General features: G+C 46.0%; 1 protein-coding gene across 4 annotated transcripts in view; it reads left to right on the top strand.

Annotated features, from left to right (window-relative positions):
* Positions 1-26606, top strand: part of LOC127572597 (UDP-glucuronosyltransferase 2A1-like) — a 117994-nt gene that overhangs the window by 79930 nt on the left and 11458 nt on the right. For all 4 annotated transcript variants that reach the window (XM_052020030.1, XM_052020033.1, XM_052020031.1 and 1 more), the window contains one exon: positions 6595-6682. In XM_052020030.1, the coding sequence (XP_051875990.1) occupies positions 6595-6682 (88 nt within the window). The remainder of the gene's footprint in view (positions 1-6594; positions 6683-26606) is intronic.

Genomic DNA, 26606 nt, shown 5'->3' on the forward strand with positions numbered 1-26606 from the left:
TGCCAGGTCTTCAGGAGTTGAGTTACAGGGAAAGATTGAACAGGTTAGGACTTTATTCCTTGGAGCGGAGAAGAATGAGGAGAGATTTGATAGAGGTTTACAAAATTGAGGGGTATAGACAGTAAATGCAAGTAGGCTCTTTCCACTTAGATTAGGAGAGATAACTATGAGAGGACATGGCTTTAGGGTGAAACGGGGAAGGTTTAGGGGAACTTCTCCACTCAGTGGTGGGAGTGTGGAATGAGCTGCCATCTGACGTGGTAAATGCAGGCTCACTCTTAAGTTTTAAGAATAAATTGGATAGATATATGGAGGGGAGAGGTCTGGAGGTTTATGGACTGGGTGCAGGTCAATGGGAATAGTGGAATAAAGTTTTGGCACAGACTAGAAGGGCCAAGTGGCCTGTTTTCTGTCCTGTAGTGTTCTATAGAGAGCTTTGTGACATGGTGTCACAACCTTTCTCTCAGTGTCAGCAAAACAAATGAGCTGGTCATTGTGGTCCAACCACATGGATGTTACGGCCAAGAAAGCTCACCAGTGCTTCTACTTCCTCAGGAGACTAGAGAGATTTGGCATGTCCCCTTTGACACTTACCAACTTTTATCAGTGCTCAATAGAGAGCATCCTATCTGGATGCATCATGGCTTTGTATGCCAACTGCTCTGCCTGGGACTGCATGAAACTGTAGAGAGTTGTGGACACAGCCCAGCACATCACAGAAAGAAGCCTCCCCTCCATGGACTCTGTCTATACCTCTCACTGCCTTGTTGAAGCAGCCAACATAATCAAAGACCCCACCCACCCAGGTCATTCTCTCTTCTCCCCTTTTTCATCAGGCAGAAGATACGGGAGCCTGAGGGCACCTACCACCAGGCTCAAAGACAACTTCTATCCCATTGTGATAGGACAATTGAATGGTTCCCTTATACATTGAAACATAGAAAAACTTACAGCACAATTCAGGCCCTTCAGCCCACAAAGCTGCGCTGAACATGTCCCTGCCCTAGAAATTACTAGGCTTACCCATAGCCCTCTATTTTTCTAATCTCCAGGTACCTATCCAACAGTCTCTTGAAAGACCCCATCGTATCGGCCTCCACCACCATTGCCGGCAGCCCATTCCACGCACTCACCACTCTGAGCAAAAAAAACTTACCCCTGACATCTCCTCTATACCTACTCCCCAGCACCTTAAACCTATGTCCTCTTGTGGCCACCATTTCAGCACTGGGGAAAAGCCTCTGACTATCCACCCGATCAATGCCTCTCATCTTGTACACCTCTATCAGGTTCCGCCCCCCAACCCCAAATCCTCCTCTGCTCCAAGGAGAAAAGGCCAAGTTCCCTTAATCTGCTTTCATAAGGCATGCTCTGCATTCCAGGCAGCATCCTTGTAAATCTCCTCTGCACCCTCTCTATGGCTTCCACATCTTTCCTGTAGTGAGGTGACCAGAACTGAGCACAGTACTTACCACATAGTTAAAGAAAGGAATGAAGTCCTGCGAAAAGACTATAGAGAATTAGGAAGGAAGTTGAGAAGCAGGACCTCAAAAGGTAGTAATTTCCAGGTTACTGCCTGTGCTAAGTGACAGTGGGTATAGGAACAAATGAGGAGGAGGTTAAATGCGTGGCTGTGGGATTGGAGTAAGGAGCAGGGATTCAGATTTCTGGATCAGTGGGGCCTCTTTTGGGGCAGGTATGACCTGTTCAAAGAGGACGGGTTGCACTTGACCCCCGGGGGACCAATATCCTGGTGGGGAGGTTTGCTAAGGCTACTGAGGAGGGTTTAAACTAGAATTGTTGGGGGGTGGGATCTGAACTGGAGAGACTGGGGAAGAGGTGTTTGGCTCTCAAATAGAGAAAGCTAGTAGTAGGTATGATAGGTAGGTGATAGAGAAGGGACGTGCTCAGACAGGTTTGAGATGTGTCTATTTTAACGCAAGGAGTATTGTGAACAAGGCAGATGAGCTTAGAGCTTGGATCAATACTTGAAGTTATGATGTGGTGGCCATTACAGAGACTTGGATGGCTCGGACTGGAATGGTTGCTTCAAGTGCCAGGTTTTAGATGTTTCAGAAAGGACGGAGGGAGGTAAGAGTTGGGGGAGTGGCACTGTTGATCAGAGAGAGTGTCACGGCTGCAGAAAAGGTGGACGTCGTGGAGGGACTGTCTATGGAGTCTCTGTGTGGAGGTTAGGAACAGGAAGGGGTCAATAACTTTACTGGGTGTTTTTTTTATAGGCTGCCCAATAGTAACGGATATTGAGGAGCAGATAGGGAAGCAGATCCTAGAAAGGTGTGAGAATAACAGAGTTGTTGTGATGGGGGATTTTAATTTCCTAAACATCGATTGGCATCTCTAGACAGTGAGGGGTTTAGATGGAGTGGAGTTTGTTAGGTGTGTTCAGGAAGGATTTTTGACACAATATGTAGATAGGCCAACAAGAGGAGAGGCTGTGGTTAATTTGGTATTGGGAAATGATCCTGGTCAGGTGTCAGATCTCTCAGTGGTGAACATTTTGGTGATAGTGATCATAATTCTATCTCCTTTACGTTGGCACTGGAGAGAGATAGGAACAGACAGACTAGAAAGGTGTTTATTTGGAGTAAAGGGAATTATGAGGCTCTCAGACAGGATATTGGAAGATTAAATTAGGAACAGATGTTCTCGGGGAAAAGTACGGAAGAAAGTGGCAAATATTCAGGGATATTTGTGTGGAGTTTTGCATAGGCATGTTCCAATGAGACAAGGGAGTCACGAGAGGATACAGGAGCTGTGGTGTACAAAGGCTATAATAAATCTAGTCAAAAGGAAAAGAAAAGCTTACAAAATGTACAGAGAGCTAAAGTAATGTTAGAAATCTGGAAGAGTACAAAGTGAAAAGGAAGGAGCATAAGAAGGAGATTAGGAGAGCCAGAAGGGTCCAAGGCATTCTACAGGTATGTGAAGAGCAAGAGGATAAGTGCGAAAGGATAGGGCCTATCAAGTGCAGCAGTGGGAAAGTGTGTATGGATCTGGAAGAAATGGTGGAGGTACTTAGTGAATACTGACGTAAAGTATTCATTATGGAAAAAGATCCGGGGGATTGTAGTGGGGACTTGCAGCGGGCTGAAAAGCTTGAACATGTAGATATGAGGAAAGAGGAGGTGCTGAAATTTTGGAAAGCGTCAAGTTGGATAAGTTGCCGGGCTGGATGAGATGTACCCCAGGCTGCTCTGGGAGGCGAGGGAAGAGATTGCAGAGCCTCTGACGATGATCTTTGCATTGTCGATGGAGACGGGAGAGGTTCAGGAAGATTGGAGGGTTGCGGATGTTGTTCCCTTATTCAAGGAAGGGAGTAGGGATAGCCCTGGGAATTATAGACCGGTGAGCCTTACTTCAGTGGTTGGTAAGCTAATGGAGAAGATCCTGAGAGGCAGGATTTATGAACATTTGGAGAGATATAATATGATTAGGAATAGTCAGCATGACTTTGTCAAGGGCAGGTCCTGCCTTACGAGCCTGATTGAATTTTTTGAGGATGTGACTAAACACATTGATGAAGGGAGAGCAGTAGATGTAGTGTGTATGGATTTCAGCAAAGTGTTTGATAGGGTACCCCATGCAAGGCTTATGGAGAAGGTGAGGAGACATGGAATCCAAGGGGACATTGCAATGTGGATTCAGAACTGGCTGACCCACAGAAGGCAAAGAGTGGTTGTTGAAGGGTTGTATTCTGCTTGGAGGTCGGTGACCAGTGGTGTACCTCAGGGATCTGTACTGGGACCCTTGCTCTTTGATTTTTATAAACGACCTGGATGAGGAAGTGGAGGGGTGGGTTAGTAAGTTTGCAGATGACAAAGATTGAGGGTGTTGTGGATAGTTTGGAGGGCTGTCAGAGGTTACAGAGGGACATAGATAGGATGCAAAGTTGGGCTGAGAAGTGGCAGATGCAGTTCAACCCAGATAAGTGTGAAGTGGTTCATTTTGGTAGGTTAAATATGTTGGCGGAATATAGTATTAATGGTAGGACTCTTGGCAGTGTGGAGGATCACAGGGATCTTGGGGTCAGAGTCCATAGGGCACTCAAAATGTCTGCGCAGGTTGACTCTGGTTAAGAAGGCATATGGTGTATTGTCCTTCATCAATCGGGGAATTGAATTTAGGAGCCGAGAGGTATTGTTGCAGCTATATAGGTCCCTGGTCAGAACCCACTTGGAGTACTGTGCTCAGTTCTAGTCACCTCACTACAGGAAGGATGTGGAAGCCATAGAAAGGGTGCAGAGGAGATTTACAAGGATGCTGCCTGGAATGTGGAGCATGCCTTATGAAAGCAGGCTGAGGGAACGTGGCCTTTTCTCCTTGGAGCAACAGAGGATGAGGGGGGGGGGACCTGATTGAGGTGTATAAGATGATGAAAGGTATTGATAGGGTAGATAGTCAGTGGCTTTTCCCCAGGGCTGAAATGGTGGCCACAAGAGGACATAGGTTTAAGGTACTGGGGAGTAGGTATAGAGGAGATGTCAGGGGTAAGTTTTTTTTTTACTCAGAGAGCAGTGAGTGCATGGAATGGGCTGCCGGCAATGGTGGTGGAGGCTGATACAATAGGGTCTTTTAAGAGACTGTTGGATAGGTACATGGAGCTGAGAAAAATAGAGGGCTATGGGTAAGCCTAGTAATTTCTAGGGTAGGGACATGTTCTGCACAGCTTTGTGGGCCGAAGGGCCTGAATTGTGTTGTAGTTCTTCTAAGTTCTAAATATGCCCTGAATATTTGCCGCATATCTTCCGTACTTTTCCCAGAGAACATCTGTTCCCAATTTAATCTTCCAATTTCCTGCCTGAGAGCCTCATAATTCCCTTTACTCAAAGTAAACGCCTTTCTAGTCTGTCTGTTCCTATCTCTCTCCAGTGCTATTGTAAAGGAGATAGAATTATGATCACTATCTCCAAAATGCTCACCCACTGAGAGGTCTGACACCTGACGAGGTTCATTTCCCAATACCAAATCAAGCACAGCCTCTCCTCTTGTAGGCCTATCTACATATTGTGTCAAGAATCCTTCCTAAGAGATGGACTCTTAACCTTAAAATCTACCTTGTTATGACCTTGCACCTAATTGTCCGCCGCAATGTACTTCCCTGTCACTGTGACACTTGACACTTTACTCTGTATTCTGTCTTTGTTATTACCCTGTACTACCTCAGTGGACTGTGTAATGAAATGATCTGTATGAACAGTATGCAAGACAAGTTTTTCACTGTACCCCGGTACAAATGACAATAATAAACCAATACCAGTGAAACCAGGATGCCCACTCAGGATAGCCTGATGTTTTAACTAACACCCCAGAGGAACATATTACACTGGTGTGCTGGTTGCTCCTTATTTACCTGGCTTGCAAGGAGGAAAAGGTTTTTAAAAAAAAAACAACCTAATGGGAAATGAAGAGCACAGAGCTAGAGCTGGGTACGTTAATGCAGTTTATTGAAGACATCATGACTACCATGCACATCGACACAGGATGTGAACTGGAAATATCTCAAACACTTTTGTTGAGGGAAGGTAAGCTGGTGTTATGGGGAGATGGAGTGTCCACTGGAGACAACAGGGTCCAATTACCAACTGTGATTATAGGACAGAGCCATGTACCTCTAATCGTGGGCTTTGATTGGATGGGGTCACTTGAGCCGATGGACTATGCATTGCAAAGAATTGATTTTTGGGCAGAGTGAGATCCTGGAACTGCTCCTACTGCGGGGACTGGCCCACATCTTGGGTGGCTCTGGGATCACACTCTGCCCACAAATTGGGTGAGCTGCAGAGACTAAGTCCAGAACTCAGATGTGGCTGCAGCTGAACTAATGTTTAACAAGATGACTGTGGAGAATGAGAAAACAGTTGTCACTGTTCAATTATCTGTGGCAGCAAAGTGAAGCAGTGTCTGGGAAAGAGAAGATGACAAGGTTTTCTGATGTCTGTTCCTTGAAGAACCTTAGCACAATGTTAAACAATGAATATTATGAAGTAATCATCATTTCTGTACACTTTTCCAAAATTCTATTCTTCAGGCCTCAGCAACTTCAATATAACATTCTAATAGTGAATGTACCCTGATCCTTCACATTAGTTGTGGAATGTATCTTGGTATACCAAGAAAGCATGCTCAAATCGCATTTAAATGTGATATTTATAATTTAACCATGAAATTTAAGGTTTGGGTTGAAACTTTAACCCTGCATTCCTCTGTTTAAATGTTGCTGAGTATTGTCAGAACTTTCAGCCTTTAATTTCAGATCTCCATCTGCATTATTTTCTTTATTACTTGGGACCTGATTAGTTCTTGGCCTGTATCTTCTAGCACTTGCATACTTGGAGTAATCTACAATTCTGACCTCTTCCTCCCCCACTCCCACTGGGTCCTGCATCAGTAAAGTCTGGGAGCTGGTGCACTTGTGCTCTTATTGACAGTCCTCTGTCACAGATACTGTATACATCTACAAGAATACGTGTACATTTTCAGCAGCCAATTTCTGAAGACATTCCCAGTTCCCTAAGAGGAATGCACCACATTGTATTCAGGTTTTTATTCATTGTCGTGACTGCTATCTTTTAGGTTCTTTGGAGATACGCTGGTGAAAAACCAAAAACGCTGGCATCTAACACAAAGCTGTATGATTGGCTTCCTCAAAATGACTTACTTGGTAAGAGCCAAAGTATTTTATTTGCTAACCAATATTCTTTCCTCCTTTTACTTAATTTGAAAGGAAGGTTTTGATTTCTTGCTAGTCTGGGGTTTCATGAAGCTGCTTGTACTCTGGTTGCTCTACAGTATGAGCAGAGATACTGAATATTGGAGAGCTCCTCAATTGTTGGCTGGATTACAGCTGACACTAATTATTTTCCATCCAAATTATACAGGGTCATATTTGCAAGATAAGATCACTGGACAATGGTCAAGGTAAAAAGAAAGTAGGAATAGGCTAATTGGTTCTTTGAGCCTGTTTTGACATTATTTTATTCAGTCAAGGGATCTGGGCTTTGTAGACTGAGATGGCATTCAGAGTCAGAGCACTACAGCAAAGAAACGGGCCCTTCAGCCCATCTAGTCCATGCCGACCTGATCTTCTACCTAGTCCCATCTACCTGCACCCAGACCATATCCCTCCAAACCCCTCCCATCCCTGTACCTATCCAAACCTCTCTTAATGTTACAATTGAACTTGCATCCACCACTTCCACAGGCAGCTTGTTCCAGACTCGCACTACCCTCTGAGTGAAGTTTCCCCTCAGATTCCCCTTAAATATTTCACCTTTCTCCCTAAACCTATAACCTCTAGTTCTAGTCTCACCCAACCTTTTTGGGAATGTGGGGGGGGGGAGAATGCCTGCATGCATTCACCCTATCTAGACCCCTCATAATTTTGTATACCTCTAAAACATCTCCCCTCATTCTCCTGCACTCTAGGGAATGAAGTCTGAACCTGTTCAAACTTTCCTTATAACTCAGGTCCTCGAGTCCCGGCAACGTCCTTGTAAATTTTCTCTGCACTCTTTCAAGCTTACTGATATCTTTCCTGTAGATAGGTGACCAGAACTGCACACAATACTCTAAATCTGGTTTCACCAATGTCTTGTACACCTTCAACATAACATCCCAACTCCTGTACTCAATGCCCAGATTTATGAAGGTCAAAGTGCCAAAAGCTCTCTTTACAACCCTATCTACCTGTGACACCACTTTCAAGGAACTATGGATCTGTATTCCCAGGTCCCTTTGTTCTACTGCACACCTCAGAGCCCTACTATTGCCGTGTAAGTCTTACCCTGGTTTGTCCTCCCAAAATGCATCACCTCACACTTGCCTGCAATAAATTCCATTTGCCATTTTTAGCCTATTTTCCAAGCTGGTCCAGATCATGCTGCAAGCTTTGGTAACCTTCTTCGCTGTCCACTATGCCCCCAATCTTTGTGTCGTCTACAAATTTGCTGATCCAGTTTACCACATTATCATCTAAATCATTAATATAGATGATTTAAAAAAAAACAGACCTAGCACTGATCCCTTCAGCACACCACAAGTCACAGGTCTCCAATTAGAGAGACAACCATCTGCTACCACTCTCTGGCTTCTCCTACTAAGCCGATGTTGTATCCAATTGAAAATTTCATTCTGAATGCCAAGCAACTTAACATTCAGCAGCCTCCCATGTGGGACTTTGTCAAAGGCCTTGCTAAAGTCCATGTAGACACTGTCCGCTGCCTCTCCATGATCAAACTTTCTGGTAAACTCCTCAGAAAAATTTTATGAGATTGGTTAGACATGACCTGCCATGCACAAAGTCATATTGACTATCCCTAATCAGGCCCTGTCTATCCAAATACTTATATTCAAATACCTTCCAATAATTTACCCACAACTGACAGGAGGGCGCTTAAGAATGGACTTAGGAGAGCTAGAAGGGAGCATGAGAAGTCCTTGGCAAGTACGATCAAGGAAAACCCCAAGGCGTTGTACACGTGAAGAATAGGAGGATGACTAGAGTGAGGGTAGGACTGATCAGGGATAAGAGGAAGCATGTGGCTGGAGTCAGAGGTAGGGGAGGTCCTTAATGAATACTTCAGTATTCACCAAAGAGAGAGACCTTGAAGACTGTGTGAGGATGGTGTATGACAGGCTGATACGTGAGGGCATGTCAATGTGAGGAAAGAGGATGTGCTGGAACTATTGAAAGACATTAGGATAGATAAGTCACTGGGGCTGGACGGGATATATCCAAGGTTATTACAGGAAGCGAGGGAAGAGATTGCTGCACCTTTGGTGATGATCTTTGCATCCTCACTGGCCACAGGAGTAGTGACATGATTGGAGGGTGGCAAATGTTCTTCCTTTGTTCAAGAAGGGGAGTAGGGATAACCCTGGGAATTACAGACCAGTGATTCTTACTTCAGTGGTGGGCCAATTGCTGGAGAAGGTTCTTCGAGGCAGAATTTACAGGCTGATTAGGGACAGTCAGCATAGCTTTGTGAGGGACAGGTCGTGCCTCATGAGCCTGATTGAATTTGAGGATGTGACAAAGCACATTAATGAAGGCAGAACAGCGGATGTGGTGTACATGGATTTTACTAAGGCATTTGATAAGGTTTCTCGTGGAAGGCTCAATCAGAAAGTCAGGAGATATGGGATCCAGGGCAACCTGCTGTGTGGATTCAGAATTGGCTTGCTAGTAGAAGACAGGGAGGCATTAAAGGGGAAGGGATGGCATTAATCATTGGGGAAAATGTCCCGGCAGTGCTCATACTGGAGGGCTTGTCTACTGAGGCAATGTGGGTGGAACTGAGGAATAAGAAAAGGATGGCCACGTTAATGGGACCATATTATAGACCTCCCAATAGTCAGCGGGATTTAGAGGAACAAATTTGCAGGGAGATTGCAAACGGTTGCAAGAAAAATAAGGTTGTGATAGTCTGTGATTTTTTAAAAATTCTGTAAAGGGATTGGATGGGATAGATTTTATCAAATGTGTTCAGGAATGTTTCCTCAATATGTAGAGGTTCCAACTAGAGAGAATGTGATACTGGATTTCCTCTTGGGGAATGAGACAGGGCAGGTGACAGAAGAAGAACCCTTTGGATCTAGTGATCACAATTCCACTAATTTCAAGATAATTATGGAGAAGGATAGGACTGGTCCTTGGGTTAAGATTTTAAATTGGAGTAAGGCTAATTTTGAGGGTTTCAGAAGGGATTTGGCAGGTATGGATTGGGATAGGCTGCTTTCTGGCATAGAGCTGCTTGGTTAGTGGGATGCTTTCAGTATTTCAGAATACTGATAGAACAGATTCTGTATGTTTCTATCAGAATAAAAGGTGAGGCTAACAGGTTTAGGGAACCTTGGTTATCTAGTAAAGAAAAAGGTGACACATATCTGGTATAGGCAGTTAGGATCAAATGAGGTGCTTGAGGAGTATAAGAGATGCAAGAGAACACTTAAGAGAAAAATCAGGAGGGCAAAAAGAGGACATAAGGTTGCCCTGGCAGACAGGAGGAAAGAGAATCCTTAGGGTTTCTATAGCTATATTAAGAGCAAAAGGGTAGCAAGGGACAAAATTCATCCTCTTCAAGATCAGCGTGGTCATCTGTGTGGAGCCAAAGAGATGGGAGAGATCTTAAATGAATTTCTTTGCATCCTATTTACTCTGGAGACAGACACAGACTATGGAACTGAGCAAAAGAGTAGTGAGGTCATGAACTGTATCCAGATTACAGAAGAGGAGGTGCTGGCTGTCTTGAGGTGAATTAAGGTGGATAAATCCACAGGTCCTGACAAGGTGTCCCCTCGGACCTTGTGGGAGGCTAGTGCAGAAATTACAGGGGCCCTGGCAGAGATATTTACAACATCCCTAGCCACGGGTGAGGTGCCAGAGGACTGGAGGACAGCGAATGTTGTTCAAGAAATGCTCTTTTTAAAAAAAAAAGTCTGGAAATTGTAGGCCAGTGAGCCTGACATTAGTCATAGAACATAGACGTCACAGCACAGTACAGGCCCTTCAGCCCACAATGTTGTACTGACATTTTATCCTGCTCTAAGATCTATCTAACCCTTCCCTCCCACATAGCCCTCCATTTCTCTATCATTCATGTGTTTATCTAAGAGTCTCTTAAATGGCCCTAATCTATCTGCCACCACAGCCTCTAAACACAGTGCGTTCCAAGCACCCACCACTCTGTATATACAAAAAAGCTTACCCCGACATCCCCCTTATAACTTCCTCCAACCACCTTAAAATTATGTCACCTCAGGTTAGCCATTGTTGCAGTGGGGGGAAAAAGTCTGACTGTTCACTCGATCTATGTCTCTTATTATCTTGTACACCTCCATCAAGTCACCTCTCATCCTCCTCTCCAAAGAGAAAAGCTCTAACTCACTCAACCTATCCTCATAAGACATGCTCTCCAATCCAGGCAGCTTCCTGGTAAATCACCTCTGCACCCTCTCTAAAGCTTCCACATCCTTCCGATAATGAGGTGACCAGAACTGAACACAATACTCCAAGTGTGGTCTGACCAGAGTTCTATCGAGCTGCAACATCACCTTGCAGCTCTTGAACTCAATACCCTGACTAATGAAGGCCAACACTCCATATGCCACCTTAACAACCCTATCGACCTGCGCGGCAACCTTGAGGGATCTATGGTCGTAGACCCCAAGATACCTCTGTTCCTGCACACTGCTAAGAGTTCTGCCATTCAGAATCATAGGACTGTACAGCACAATACAGGCCCTTCAGCTCAATGTTGTGCTGACCTTTAAACCCCACCTAAGACAATAACTCCTTCCTCCCACATATCCCCCTATTTTAAATTCCTCCATATGCTTATCCAGCAATCTCTTGAATTTGACCAATTTACCTGCCTCCTCCACCACCCCAGGCAGTGCATTCCATGCCCCAACCACTCTCTGAGTAAAAAAAAACTTTCCTCTGATATCTCCCTTGAACTTCCCACCCATTACTTTAAAACCATGCCCTCTTGTATTGAGCATTGGTCCCCTGAGAAAGAGGTGCTGGCTGTTCACTCTATCTATTCCTCTTAATATTTTGTACACCTCTATCATGTCTCCTCTCACATCCTTCTCTCCAATGAGTCAAGCCCTAGCTCCCTTAGTCTCTCCTGATAATGCATACACTCGAAACCAGGCAGCATCCTGGCAAATCTCCTCTGCACCCTTTCCAATGCTGCCACATCCTTCCTGTAATGAGGTGACCATGGTGTCATGACAACAACCTTGCCCTCAATGTCAACAAAACAAAAGAGCTGGTCATTGACTTCAGGAAAGGGGGTGGTGTACATGCACCTGTCTACATCGATGGTGCTGAGGTCAAGAGGGTTGAGAGCTTCAAGTTCCTGGGTGTGAACATCACCAACAGCCTGTCTTGGTCAAATCACGTAGATGCCACAGCCAAGAAAGCTCACCAGAGCCTCTACTTCCTCAGGAGGCTAGAGAAATTTGTTTTGTCCCCTTTGACTCTCACCAACTTTTACTGATGCACCATAGAAAGCATCCTATCTGGATGTATCATGGCTTGGTACGGCAACTGCTCTGCCCAGGACCGCAAGAAGCTGCAGAGTTGTGGACACAGCACAGCGCATCATGGACACCAGCCTCCCCTCCTTGGACTCTGTCATTACCTCTCATTGTCTTAGTGTAGCAGCCAGCATAATCAAAGACCCAACCCACCCGGGACATCCTCTCTTCTCTCCTCTTCCATCAGGTAGAAGATGCAGGTGCCTGGGGACACGTACCACCAGACTTAAGGACAGCTTCTACCCCACTGATAAGACTATTGAATGGTTCCCTTATACAATGAGATGGACTATGGCCTCACGATCTACCTTGTTGTGATCTTGCACCTTATTGCACTGCACTTTCTCTGTAGCTGTGACACTTTACTCTGTACTGTTACCATTGTTACCTGTACTACATCAATGCACTTTGTACTAACTCAATGTAACTGCATTGTGTAATGAATTGACCTGTACGATCAGTTTGTAAGACAAGCTTTTCATTGTACCTCAGTACACGTGACAATAATAAACCAATACCAGAACTGGACACAGTACTCCAAGTGTGGTCTAACCAGAGTTTTGTAGAGCTGCATCATTACCTCAGGGCTCTTAAACTCCATCCCATGACTTATGAAAGCTAACATCCCATAAGCTTTCTTAACTACCCTATCCATCTGCGAGGCAACTTTCAGTGGATATGAAGCCCCTGATCCCTCTGCTCCTCCACACTACCCAGAATCCTGCCACTAACTTTGTACTCTGCCTTGGAGTTTATCCTTCCAAAGGGTACCACCTCAGACTTCTCTGGATTGAACTCCATCTGTCACTTGGCAGCCCAGCTCTGCATCCTATCAATGTCCCTCTACAATCTTTGACAATCCTCTAGACTATCCACTACACCACCAACTTTTGTGCCATCTGCAAACTTGCCAACCCACCCTTCTACCCCCTCATCCAAGACATTAATAAAAACACAAAGCGGAGGTCCCAGAACCAATCCTTGTGGGACACTGCTAGTCACAGCCCTCCAATCTGAATGCACTCCCTCTACCACAACCTTCTGCTTTCTACAGGCAAGCCAATTTTGAATCCATATGGCCAAGCGTCCCTGGATCCCATGCCCTCTGACCTTCTGAAGAAGCCTACCATGTGGAACCTTGTCAAATGCCTTACTAAAATCCATGTAGACCATATCTACTGTGCTAGTCTCATCAATCTGTCTGGTCACCACCTCAAAGAAGCCTATCAGACTTGTAAGACATGATCTGCCCTTCACAAAGCCATGCTGGCTGTCCCTGATCAGACCATGAATCTCTAAATGCTCATAGATCCTATCTCTAAGAACCCTTTCCAACAGCTTGCCCACCACTGACATAAGGCTCACTGGTCTATAATTCCCTGGACTATCCCTACTACCTTTTTTTAATAAGGGGACAACATTTGCTACCCTTCAATCCTCCAGTACTATTCCCATGGACAACAAGGACTCAAAGACCCAAGCCAACGGTTCAGCAATCTCCTCCCTCACCTCACGAAGCAGCCTGGGGAATATTCTGTCAGGCCCCGGGGACTTATCTGTCTTAATATTTTCTAACAGCTCCAACACATCCTCTCTCTTGGTATCCACATGCTCTAGAACATTACCCTTACCAACACTGTCCTTAGTGTCATCAAGGCCCCTCCCCTTGGTGAATACTGAAGAGAAGTATTCATTGAGAACCTCACCCACTTCCACAGCTTCCAGGCACATCTTCCCACCTTTGTCTCTCATCGGTCCTACCTTTACTCTCGTCATCCTTCTGCTCTTCACATAAGTGAAAAATGCCTTAACCCTCCTCGCCAAGGCCTTTTCACATCCCCTTTTTGCTCTCCTCAGCTCCTTGTTCCTTCCTTGCTATCTGATATTCCTCATGAACCCTATCTGATCCTTGCTGCCTACACCTTATGTATGCTGCCTTCTTCCTCCTAACTAGTTGTTCCACCTTTCTTGTTACCTATGGTTCCTTCACCCTGCCATTCCTTCTCTGCCTCACCAGGACAAATTTTTCCCTAACATCCTGCAAGAGATCCCTGAACAACAACCACATCTCCATAGTACATTTCCCCTCAAAAATGTCATCCCAATTCACACTCAATTTCTAGCCTTATAGCCTCATAATTTGCCCTTCCCCAATTAAATATTTTCCTGTCCTCTTTGCTCCTATCCCTGTCAAAGATAATGCTAAAGGTTAGGGAGCAATGTTCACTGTCCCCCAAATGCTCATCCACTGAGATGTCACCTGACCTGGTTCATTACCTAATACTAGATCTAATATGGCATTCCCTCTAGTCGGCCTGTCAACATACTGTGACAGGAATCCATCCTGGACACATTTAACAAACTCTACCCCGTCTAAACCTTTGGTATTAAGCAGGTGCCAATCAATATTTGGGAAGTTGAAGTCTCCCATGAAAACAACCCTGTTATTTTTGCACCTTTCCAAAATCTGCCTCCCAATCTGCTCCTCAGTATCCTTGCTGCTACCGGGGGGCCTATAGAATACTCCCAGTAGAGTAACTGCTCTTTTCTTGTTCCTAATTTCCACCCATATTGACTCTAGAGAGGATCCTTCTACATTATCCACCCTTTCTGCAGCTGTAACAGTGTCCCTGACCAGTATCGCCACCCCTCCTCCTCTTCTTCCCCCCACACCCCCCACCCCTCCCTATCCCTTTTTAAAATACTGAAAACCAGGAATATTCAGTATCCATTCCTGCCCTGGTGACAGCCATGTCTCTGCAAGAAACACAATATCACAGTTCCATGTATTTATCCAAGCTCTCAATTCATCTCCCTTATTCATGATACTCGCATTTAAGTAAATGCACTTTAGCCCATCCACCTTTCTACTTTTATACCCTGCACTCTGCTTCTCCTTCCTCCAAACCTCTGTTAGATCTGACCTTACTCCATGCACTTCTTCCACTGACCTATCCCTCCGGTTCCCATCCCCCTTGCAAACTAGTTTAAACCCTCCCGAACCACACTAGCAAACCTGCCTGCAAGGATATTGGTCCCCCTCGAGTTCAGTTGTAACCCATCCACTCCGTACAGGTCCCACCTTCCCCAGAAGAGATCCCAATGATCCCTTAGATCCCAAAGATCAGTAGGAAAAAAAAACTTAGGAGGTTTCGTGGGTTTTGCTTCGGCAGGTGTCAGGACTTTGGAACAGATAAGTTTTTCTTTTTTTTAAAGTAGGGTTTTTATTATAAGGTTTTGTTTTATAAGGTTCTTTTTTTATACGTTCTCATCGGGAATAATGGGGGCAGGACTGCACAGGTGCATGATGTCAGCAGGTAAAGCGCGGGCAGTTTAAAAAGCAGACAGCCATATCCAGCGGGCAGCGTCAGAGCGGGCAGTGGAGTGAGAGGGAGCAGAGTGGTTAGGCTTTGGCTCAAGGGGCTTCAGCGTAAAGGGGTGAGGAAAAATAGGTGACTTGAATAAAGGAAGTAGTATGAGTGCTCGGTGTCAGACGTGGGAGTTCCCGGAGTCTCCCTGCCTCCAGGAAGGCTACATGTGCACCTGGTGTGTCGAGCTGTAGCTCCTGAGGGACTGCATTAGGGAATTGGAGATGCAGCTCGATGACCTTCATCTGATCAGGGAGAATTAGGAGGTGATAGAAAGGAGTTATAGGCAGGTGGTCACACCGGGACCATGGGAGTCGGGCAAGTGGGTCACAGTCAGGAGGGGGAAGGGGAAGAGTCAGGTACTAGAGAGTACCCCTGTGGCTGTACCCCCTGACAATAAGTACTCCTGCTTGAGTACTGTTGGGGGGGGGACAGCCTACTTGGGGGAAGCAACAGTGGCAGTGCCTCTGGCACAGAGTCCGGCCCTGTGGCTCAGAAGGGTACGAAGGAGAGAGGAGGGCAGTAGTGATGGGGGACTCTATAGTTACGTGGGCAGACAGGCGATTCTGTGGACGCAGGAGAGAAACTCCTGGCACCTGGGAGTTTGCCTCCCAGGTGCCAGGGTCCGGGATGTCCTGCAGAGGGAGGGAGAACAGCCAGAGGTCGGGGTACATATTGGCACCAACGACATAGGTAGGAAAAGGGATGAGGTCCTGAAAAAAGACTATAGAGAGTTAGGAAGGAAGTTGAGAAGCAGGACCTCAAAGGTAGTAATTTCACGATTACTGCCTGTGCCACATGACAGTGAGTATAGGAATAGAATGAGGTGGAGGTTAAATGCATGGCTGAGAGATTGGAGTAAGGAGCAGGGATTCAGATTTCTGGATCAGTGGGGCCTCTTTTGGGGCAGGTATGACCTGTTCAAAGAGGACGGGTTGCACATGAATCCCAGGGGGACTAATATCCTGGCGGGGAGGTTTGCTAGGGCTACTGGGGGGAGTTTAAACTAGAATTGTTGGGGGGTGGGATCTGAACTGGAGAGACTGGGGAAGAGGTGTTTGGCTCTCAAATAGAGAAAGCTAGTAGTAGGTACGAGAGGGAGGATAGGCAGGTGATAGAGAAGGGACGTGCTCAGACCGGTTTGAGACGTGCCTATTTTAACGCAAGGAGTATTGTGAACAAGACGGATGAGCTTGGATAAATACTTGGAGCTATGATGTGGTGGCCTTTACAGAGACTTGGATGGCTCAGGGACTGGAATGGTTACTTCAAGTGTCAGGTTTCAGAAAGGACAGGGAGGGAGGCAAAAGAGGTGGGGGAGTGGCACTGTTGATCAGAGAGAGTGTCATGGCTGCAGAAAGGGTGGACGTCATGGAGGGACTGTCTACGGAGTCTCTATGGGTGGAGGTTAGGAACAGGAAAGGGTCAATAACTTTACTGGGTGTTCTTTTTATATAGGCTGCTCAATAGTAACAGGGATATTGAGGAGCAGATAGGGAAGCAGATCCTAGAAAGGTGTGAGAATAACAGAGTTGTTGCAATGGGGGATTTTAATTTCCCAAACATCAATTGCCATCTCTGGACAGTGAGGGGTTTGGATGGGGTGGAGTTTAAGTGTGTTCAGGAAGGATTCTTGACACAATATGTAGATAGGCCTATAAGAGGAGAGGCTGTGCTTGATTTGCTATTGGGAAATGAACCTTGTCAAGTGTCAGACCTCTCAGTGGGTGAGCATTTTGGAGATAATGATCATAATTCTATCTCCTTTAAGATAGCACTGGAGAGAGATAGGAACAGACAGACTAGAAAGGCGTTTACTTTGAGTAAAGGGAATTATGAGGCTCTCAGGCAGGAAATTGGAAGATTAAATTGGGAACAGATGCTCTCGGAAAAGTACGGAAGAAATGTGGCAAATATTCAAGGGATGTTTGTGTGGAGTTTTGCATAGGCATGTTCCAATGAGATGGGAGTCACGAGAGGATACAGGAACCGTGGTGTACAAAGGCTATAATAAATCTAGTCAAACGGAACAGAAAAGCTTACAAAAGGTACAGAGAGCTAAGGTAATGTTAGAGATTTAGAAGAGTATAAGACTAATAGGAAGGAGCTTAAGAAGGAAATTAGGAGAGCGAGGAGGGGACATGAGAAGGCCTTGGCGGGCAGGATTAAGGAAAACCCCAAGGCATTCTATAGATATGTGAAGAGCAAGAGGATAAGATGCGAAAGGATAGGGCATATCAAGTGCAGTAGTGGGAAAGTGTGTATGGATCTGGAAGAAATAGCAGAGGTACTTAGTGAATACTGATGTAAAGTATTCATTATGAAAAAGATCTGGGGGATTGTAGTGGGAACTTGCAGCGGGCTGAAAGGCTTGAGCATGTAGATATTAGGAAAGAGGAGGTGCTGGAACTTTTGGAAAGCATCAAGTTGGATAAGTCGCTGGGACTGGATGAGATGTACCCCAGGCTGCTGTGGGAGGCGAGGGATGAGAATGCAGAGCCTCTGACAATGATCTTTGCATCATCGATAGAGACTGGAGAGGTTCCAGAAGATTGGAGGGTTGCAGATGTTGTTCCCTTACTCAAGAAGGGGAGTAGAGATAGCCCAGGAATTATAGATCAGTGAGTCTTACCTCAGTGGTTGGTAAGCTGATGGAGAAGATCCTGAGGGGCGGGATTTATGAACATTTGGAGAGGTATAATATGATTAGGAATAGTCAGCATGGCTTTGTCAAGGGCAGGTCCTGCCTTACGAGCCTGATTGAATTTTTTGAGGATGTGACTAAACACATCGATGAAGAGAGAGCAGTAGACATAGTGTATACGGATTTCAGTGAGGTGTTTGATAAGGTACCCCATGCAAGGCTTATTGAGAAAGTAAGGAGACATGGGATCCAAGGGGACATTGCCTTCTGTGGGCAAGCCAATTCTGGATCCACAAAGCAAAGAGTGGTTGTTGATGGGTAGTATTCTGCATGGAGGTCGGTGACCAGTCGTGTGCCTCAGGGATCTGTTCTAGGACCTTGACACTTGGTGATTTTTATAAATGACCTGGATGAGGAAGTGGAGGGATGGGTTAGTAAGTTTGCAGATGACACAAAGGTTGGAGGTGTTGTGGTTAGTGTGGAGGGCAGTCAGATGTTACAGAGGGACATAGATAGGATGCAAAGTTGGGCTGACAAGTGGCAGATGCAGTTCAACCCAGATACGTGTGAAGTGGTTCACTTTGGTAGGTTAAATATGATGCCAGAATATAGTATTAATGGTAGGACTCTCGGCAGTGTGGAGGATCAGAGGGATCTTGGGGTCTGAGTCCATAGGACGCTAAAAGCAGCTGCGCAGGTTGACTCTGGTTAAGAAGGCATATGGTGTATTTTCCTTCATCAATCGTGGAATTGAATTTAGGAGCCATGAGGTATTGTTGCAGCTATATAGGACCCTGGTTAGACCCCACTTGGAGTACTGTGCTCACTTCTGGTCATCTCACTACAGGAAGGATGTGGAAGCCATAGGAAGGGTGCAGAGGAAATTTACAAGGATGCTGCCTGGAATGCGGAGCATGACATGTGAAAGCAGGTTGAGGGAACTTGGCCTTTTCTCCTTGGAGTGAAGGGGGAACCTGATAGAGGTATATAAGATGAGAGGCATTGATTGGGTGGATAGTCAGAGGCTTTTCCCCAGGGCTGAAATGGTGGCCACAAGAGGTCATAGGTTTAAGGTGCTGGGGAGTAGGTATAGAGGAGATGTTAGGGGTATTTTTTTTTGCTCAGAGTGGTGGGTGTGTGGAACGGGCTGCCGGCAACGGTGATGGAGGTGGATATGATAGAGTCTTTCAAGACACTGTTGGATAGGTACATGGAGATGAGAAAAATAGAGGGCTATGGGTAAGCCTAGTAACTTCTAGGGCAGGGACATGTTCGACACAGCTTTGTAGGCCGAAGGGCCTGAATTGTGCTGTAGGTTTTTCTGTTTTCTTCTAAAAATCTAAAACCTTGCCCCCTGCACCAACTCCTCAGCCATGCATTTATCTGCCATCTCCTCCTATTCCTACCTTCACTATCATATGGCACTGGCAGCAATCCTGAGATTGCTACCCTTGAGGTCCTGTTCTTCAGCCTTCTGCCTAGCTCCCTAAACTCAATTTTCAGGATCTCATCCCTCTTCCTACCTATGTCATTGGTATCGATATGTACCACGACTTCTGGCTGCTTTCCCTCCCACTCAAGAATGCTGTGGACCTGATCAGAGACATCCTGGACCCTGGCATCTGGGAGGCAACATACCATCTGGGATTCTCACTCATGTCCACAGAACCTCCTATCTGTTCCCCTGATCATCGAGTCCCCTATCACTACTGCCTTCCTCTTCCCCTCCCTTGCCTTCTGAGCAGCAGGACCAGCCCCAGTGCCAGAGACCTGGCTACTGCTGCTTGATCCCTGTAGGTCATCCCCCTCAACAGCATCCAAAGCGGAATACCTGTTGTTGAGGGGAACTGCCTCTGGGATCCTCTGCTCTGCCTGTTCCCTTTCTCTTTCTCTCCCCTGACAGTCACCCATCTATCTGCCTCCTGGACCCTCGAAGTACCTGCTCTAAGTGGGGTGACTGCCTCCCGATGCACAGCATCTACATACTCTCTCCTTCCCTGATGCTTCGCAGTGTTTGAAGCTGCGACTCCAGCTCATCAATGCTGAGCTGAAGTTCCTCCAGCCTCAAGCACTTACTGCAGATGTGGTCACTGGGCTCCACAGCAGAGTCCACTAGCTCCCACATCAAGCAGCTGCAGCACATCGCCTTGCCCTCCACCTGAACTATTTTTTCCCTACCTAGCTGTATTCTACTTAAAAGTCATACCAGTTAACAGTAAACCTTACCCTTACTTACAAGCTACTCACCAGTGTTGTTGCAGATGGCCTCCGCCTCTTGATGCCAAAGAGAATAATAGATAAGTGGATCTCTCCTCACCCCGTTACCTCCTAAGCCCATTGAGCCAAAGACCAATCACTCTACTACCTCTCACTCTGCTGCCTGCTCCGTCACTGCCCGCTAAATATGGCAGTCTTTTTAAACTGAACGTGCACTACACGCTGATGTCATGCGCCTGTGTAGTCTTACCCCACTATTCCCAATTAGTTTAATAAAAACACTTAGCTGCTCCCAAGTCCTTGGCCAATTCTCTCGCTGAAATGAAACCCTTGTATTCTCCCTTCAAATTTGATCTCCTGAAGTGTATCACTTCACACTTTTTTCAAGGTTGAACTCCATCTGCCACTGCTCAGCCCAGCTCTGCATTCTATCGATATCCTGTTGTAACCTACAGCAACCTTTTACACTATCCACACCACCAACCTTTGAGTCATCAGCAAATTTACTAACCCACCCTTCCACATCCTCATCCAAGTCATTTATAAAAATCACAGACAGCAGGGGTCCCAGAACAGATCCCTGCGGAACACCACTTGTCACTGACCTCCAGGCAGAATACGCTCCATCTACCACCACTGTCTTCTATGAGCGAGCCAATTCTGAATCCACACAGCCAAGAATCACTGGATCCCATACCTCCTGACTTTCTGAATAAGCCTTCCATGAGAAACATTATCAAATGCCTTACTAAAATCCATGTACACCACATCCACTGCTCTACCTTCCTCAATGTGCTTTGTCACATCCTCAAAGAATTCAGTCAGGTTCGTGAGGCACGACCTGCCCCTCACAAAGCCATGTTGACGGTCCTTAATAGGCCTATGCTTCTCTAAATGCCCATAAATCCCATCTCTAAGAATCTACTTCAGAATTTGCCCACCACTGAAGTAAGACTCACTGGTCTGTAATTCCCAGGGTTATCCCTACTTCCTTTCTTAAACAAAGGAACAACATTTGCCACCTTCCAATCATCTGTCACTACTCCTGTGGCCAGTGAAGATGCAAAGATCATCACCAAAGGTGCAGCAATCTCTTCCCTAGCTTCCTGTAATGACCTTGGCTATATGGGGTGGTGGTGGAGGCAGATACATTGGACAGGTTCAAGAATTTGTTGGATAGGCATATGGAGGAATGTGAGATAGAGGGATATGTGGGAGGAAAGGGTTAGATAGTGTGAGGGTGATTTGGTGGACGGCACAACATCGTGGGCTGAAGGGCCTGTTTTGTGCTGTATGGTTCTATGGTTTATCCTGTCTGGCCCCAGTGACTTATCTATCCTAATGTCTTTCAATATTTCCAGCACATCCTCTTTCCTCACATCGACATGCCCTAGCGTATCAGTCTGTCGTACGCCATTCTCACAAACATCAAGGTCTCCCACTCTAGTGAACACTGAAGCAAAGTATTCATTAAGGACCTCCCCTACCTCTTCTGACTCCAGGCACGTTTTGTCTTTTATCCCTGATTGGTCCTACCCTCCCTCTAGTCATCCTTCTATTCTTCACATGTGTACAATGCCTTGTGGTTTTCCTTGATCCTACTCACCAAGGACTTCTCATGCCCCCCTTCTAGCTCTCCTAAATCCATTCTTAAGCTCCCTCCTGGCTACCTTGTAACTCTCCAGAGCTGTCTGATCCATGCTTTCTAAATCTCAGGTAAGCTTCTTTCTTCCTCTTGACAAAATATTCTACATCTCATGTCAACCACAGTTCCTTCACTCCGCCATTGACATTCTCTCTTCTCTCCTCTTCCATCGGGTAGAAGATACAGGTGCCTGAGGGCACGTACCACCAGGCTCAAGGACAGCTTCTACCTCACTGTGATAAGACTATTGAACAGTTCCCTTATGCAATGAGATGGACTATGACCTCACGATCTACCTTGTTGTGACCTTGCAGCTTATTGCATTGCACTTTCTCTGTAGCTGTGACACTTTACTCTGTACTGTTATTGTTTTTACCTGCACTACATCAATGCACTCTGTACTAATGCAATGTAACTGCACTGTGTAATGAATTGACCTGTACAATCAGTTTGTAAGACAAGTTTTTCACTGTACCTTGGTACAAGTGACAATAATAAACCAATACCATCCTTACCCTGCCTCAATGGGACAAACTCATCCAGAGCCCTATGCAAGTGTTCCTTAACAACCTCCACATTTCCTCTGTGCACTTCCCCAAGAACATCTGTTCCCAATTCACACTCCCAAGTTCCTGCCTAACAGCATCATAATTCTCTTCCCCCAGCTAAATACTTTCCCATATCGTCTGCTCCTATCCCTCTCCGAGGCTATGGTAAAGGTCAAGAAATTATGGTCACTATCTCCAAAATGCTCTCCCACCAACAGATCTAAAACCTGATTAAGCTCATTGCCTAGTACCAGGTCCAGAATAGCCTCTCCTCTGGTTGGCCTGTCCACATACTGTGTCAGGAATCCTTCCTAGACACACCAAACAAACTCCATCCCATCTATCCCCTTACACTAAGGAGGTGCCAATCAATATTAGGGAAGTTGAAATCACCCATGACAACAACCCTGTTATTTTTGCACCTCCCCAAAATCTGCCTCCTGATGTGCTCCTCAGTGTCTCTGCTGCTATTGGGGGTGGGAGGGGGGGGTGGTCAACAGAATACTCCCAATAGTGATCGTTCCCATTCTGTTTCTGACTTCCACCCACACTGACTCAGTGGACAATCCCTCCAGGACATCCTCCCTTTCTACAACTGTGACACTGTCCCTGATCAGCAAAGCCACCCCCCACCTCTTTTACCTCCGTCCCTGTCCCTTTTGAAACATCTAAACCCCAGAATATCCAGCAGCCATTCCTGCCCTTGTGACAGCCAGGTCTCTGCAATGGCTGCAATGTCTTAGTTCCATGTATTTACCTATGCTGTAAGTTCATCACCCTTGTTTCTGATACTTCTTGCATTAAAGCAGACACTCTTCAGAACATCCAACTGACTGCAATTTTGTCCATTTCAACTACCTATCCTTCCTCTCAGTCTTTCTACACTCTGCATCTACTTGTACACTAAATGAACCAAGCTCTGACCTATCATTCCGGTTCCCATCCCCCTGCCAAACTAGTTTAAACACTCCCCTACATTTCTAGCAAACTTGCCCGCAAGAATATTGGTCCCCCTCCAGTTCAGGTGTAACCTATCCCTTTTGTACAGGTCATACCTGCTCCAGAAGAGATCCCAATGATCAACAAATCTGAAACCCTGCCACTTGCACCAATTTCTCAGCCACACATTCACCTGCCAAATCATCCTATTCTTACCCTCACTGGCACGTAACACAGGCAGCAATCCAGAGATTACTACCTTTGAGGTCCTGTTTTTCAGCTTCCTACCTAGCTCCCTTTATTCTCTCTTCAGTATCTCATCTCTTTTCCTACCTATGTCATTGGTACATTAGTGGCGAAGTTTATGAAACTGTTGAGTTCCACATGGGTACAAGAGGTGGCACCAATGCAGTTGTTGATATAGCAGAGAAAGAGTTGAGGAATGGGGCCAGAGTAGGCTTGGAACAAAGACTGTTCAACATAGCCAACTATATCTGGGGCCCATGTAAGTGTCCATGGCTGTGCCCTTGGTCTGTAGAAAGTGAGAGGAATCAAAAGTTGTTAAGGGTGATGACTAGTTCAGCCAGGCAGAGGAGAGTGTTAGTGGAAGGGGAATGGTTCTGTCTCTGGTCAAGAAAGAAGCGGAGAGTGCTGCAGCTGTCAAAATGGGGAATGGAGGTATATGGGGACTGGATGCCCATGGTGAAGATGAGGTTGTGCATGCTGAAGAATGGTCAAAACTGCACTATCTTCCTATTTCTTGCCTCACTAGCATGTGGCATGGGTAGCAATCCCAAAATCACCACCTTGGAGGTCCTGAGTTTTAACTTAGCACTAAAATGCCTGAACTCACGTTGCAGGACCTTGTCACTTTTCCTGCCTATGTCATTAGTACCAATGTGTACCACGACTTCTGGCTGCTCACTCTCCCCCTTAAGAATGCTGTGGACTTGATCCAAGATGTCTTTGACCCTGGCATCTGGGAGGCATCATAGCATCCAGGAGTCCCATTCTCATCCACAGAATCCCCTGTCTGTTCCCCTAACCAATGAATCCCTGATCACTACTGCAGCCCTCTTCTTCCACTCCACCCACCTCTCACCTCTGTGCCACAGAGCCAGAGACCTGGCCACTGTGGCTTTCCTCTGGTAGGTCATCTACCCCACTTCCCACCGGCGCGCCCCCCCCCCCCCCCCCCCCCCACAAACAGTAACCAAAATGATATATTTGTTATTGAGGGGAACGGCCACAGGGGTAACCACACTGACTGTCTATTCCCTTTCCCTCCCCTGATGGTCACCCAGCTACCTGCATCCTGTCACCCAGGTGTGACTGCCTTCCAGTAACTCCTGTCTATCATCTCCTCAGTTTCCCAAATGATCCAGAGTTCATCCAGCTCCAGTTCCCCAACGCCCATCCCTAGTTTCCCCTGAGTTGTGGTCATTCGTCTTTTTGAACCACTGCAGTCTTTGAGGTGTGGGTATACCCACAATGTTGTTCTAGAGAGCCTTGTACATGGTGGACAGGAGGTGAGTTACTCACCACAGGGTTCCCAGCCTCTGACCTGCTCTTGTAGCCACACTGTGTGTGTGTGTGTGTGTGTGTGTGTGTGTGTGTGTGTGTGTGTGTGTGTGTGTGTGTGTGTGTGTGTGTGTGTGTGTGTGTGTGTGTGTGTGTGTGTGTGTGTGTGTGTGTGACTACTGCAGTTCAGTTTCTGTTCCATGGGAAGCCTTGGGATATTGACAGTGATGGTAATGCTGTTGAATGTCGGGGGGGGGGGGGGCGCGACAGATGTATTTTCTCTTGTTCAATATCATCATTGTGTAGCGCAAATGTTACTTTCCATCTATCAGTCCGAACATTATCTAGGGCTTGCTGCATTTGTTACAGACTGCATTATCTGAGGAGTTGCAAATGGTACTGAACATTGTGCAATCATCAGGGAACATGCCTTCAGTAAAATGGCTGATCCAGTCTTGGTCTCAGGACTTTCTCATGCTCCCTCCATAACCCTTGACTCCTTGGTAGTTGAAACCCTCTCTTGAATATAATCAACAACACAAGAAAATAGGAGCAGGAGTAGGCCACTGGGTTCCTCAAGCCTGCCCCACCGTTCAATGTGATCATGGCTGATGTACTTTGGTTTCAACTCCTCTTCTGTACCAGTTTCCCCATGTCCTCTGTTCCTAAATCTTTCAAATTTGTATCTCTCTCTGTCTTAAATATATCTACTGATCCATCTCTGCCATACTAGAGGGCAGAGAATTCCAGAGATTCACCACCCTCTGAGGGAAGTCATCTCTATGCACCTCAATTTTAAATGCCAGGCCCCTTATTCTGTATCTATGTCCCCTTGTCTGTGACTCTCCCACTCATGAAAACATCTCCATCTACTCTATCAAGGCCACCTAGAATCTTATGAGCTTGAATAAGGTTACTCCTCGTTCTTCTAAATCCCAATGAATTGAGACCCAAACTGTCTATCGTCGATAGGACAACCCTCTTATCCCAGGAATTACCTTGGTGAATCTCCCATGGAGTGCCTCCATTGTTACTATATCCTGTTTTATGTAAGGGGACCAAACCTGTGCACAATATTGCTGGTGTTGTCTCAGCAACACCCTATACAACTCGAACACGACCTCCCAGTTCTATCCCTTCACAATAAAAACCAACATGCGACTTGCCCTCTTAAATACCTGTTGGACCTGCTCGCTAAGTTTTTGTGATCCATGTACCATTTCACTCGTGTAATCTCTCTCCATGTGGATAATAATATGTTTTTTGATTCCTTTTACCAAAATGCATGACTTCACACTTTCCTCATTAAAGTCAATTTGCCAGGTTTTCACCTAGTCACTCAATCTGTCTCTATCCTGGTGCTAAATCACAATGTTCTCATAATAATCTGCCCTTCCACCTATTGTTGTACATTGCCTGGGATGGAGCAGTTCATTTATGTGGAGAGGCTGGGTCTGTTTCCCTGGAGAAGAGGAGGTTAAGAAGGGGCATGACTGAGGTCTGTAAAGTTGTGAGGGGTATAGATAGGGTAGACTGCAGGAAACCTTTCCCATATCAGAGGTAGATAAAACTAGAGAACATAGATTTAGTGGAAGGAATAAGATTTGGAGGGGATCTGAGAGGGACCTTTCTCACCCAGAGAGCAGTGAGTACCTGGA

This window comes from Pristis pectinata, chromosome 7, assembly GCF_009764475.1.
Source record: "Pristis pectinata isolate sPriPec2 chromosome 7, sPriPec2.1.pri, whole genome shotgun sequence".
NCBI classification, from domain to species: domain Eukaryota; kingdom Metazoa; phylum Chordata; class Chondrichthyes; order Rhinopristiformes; family Pristidae; genus Pristis; species Pristis pectinata.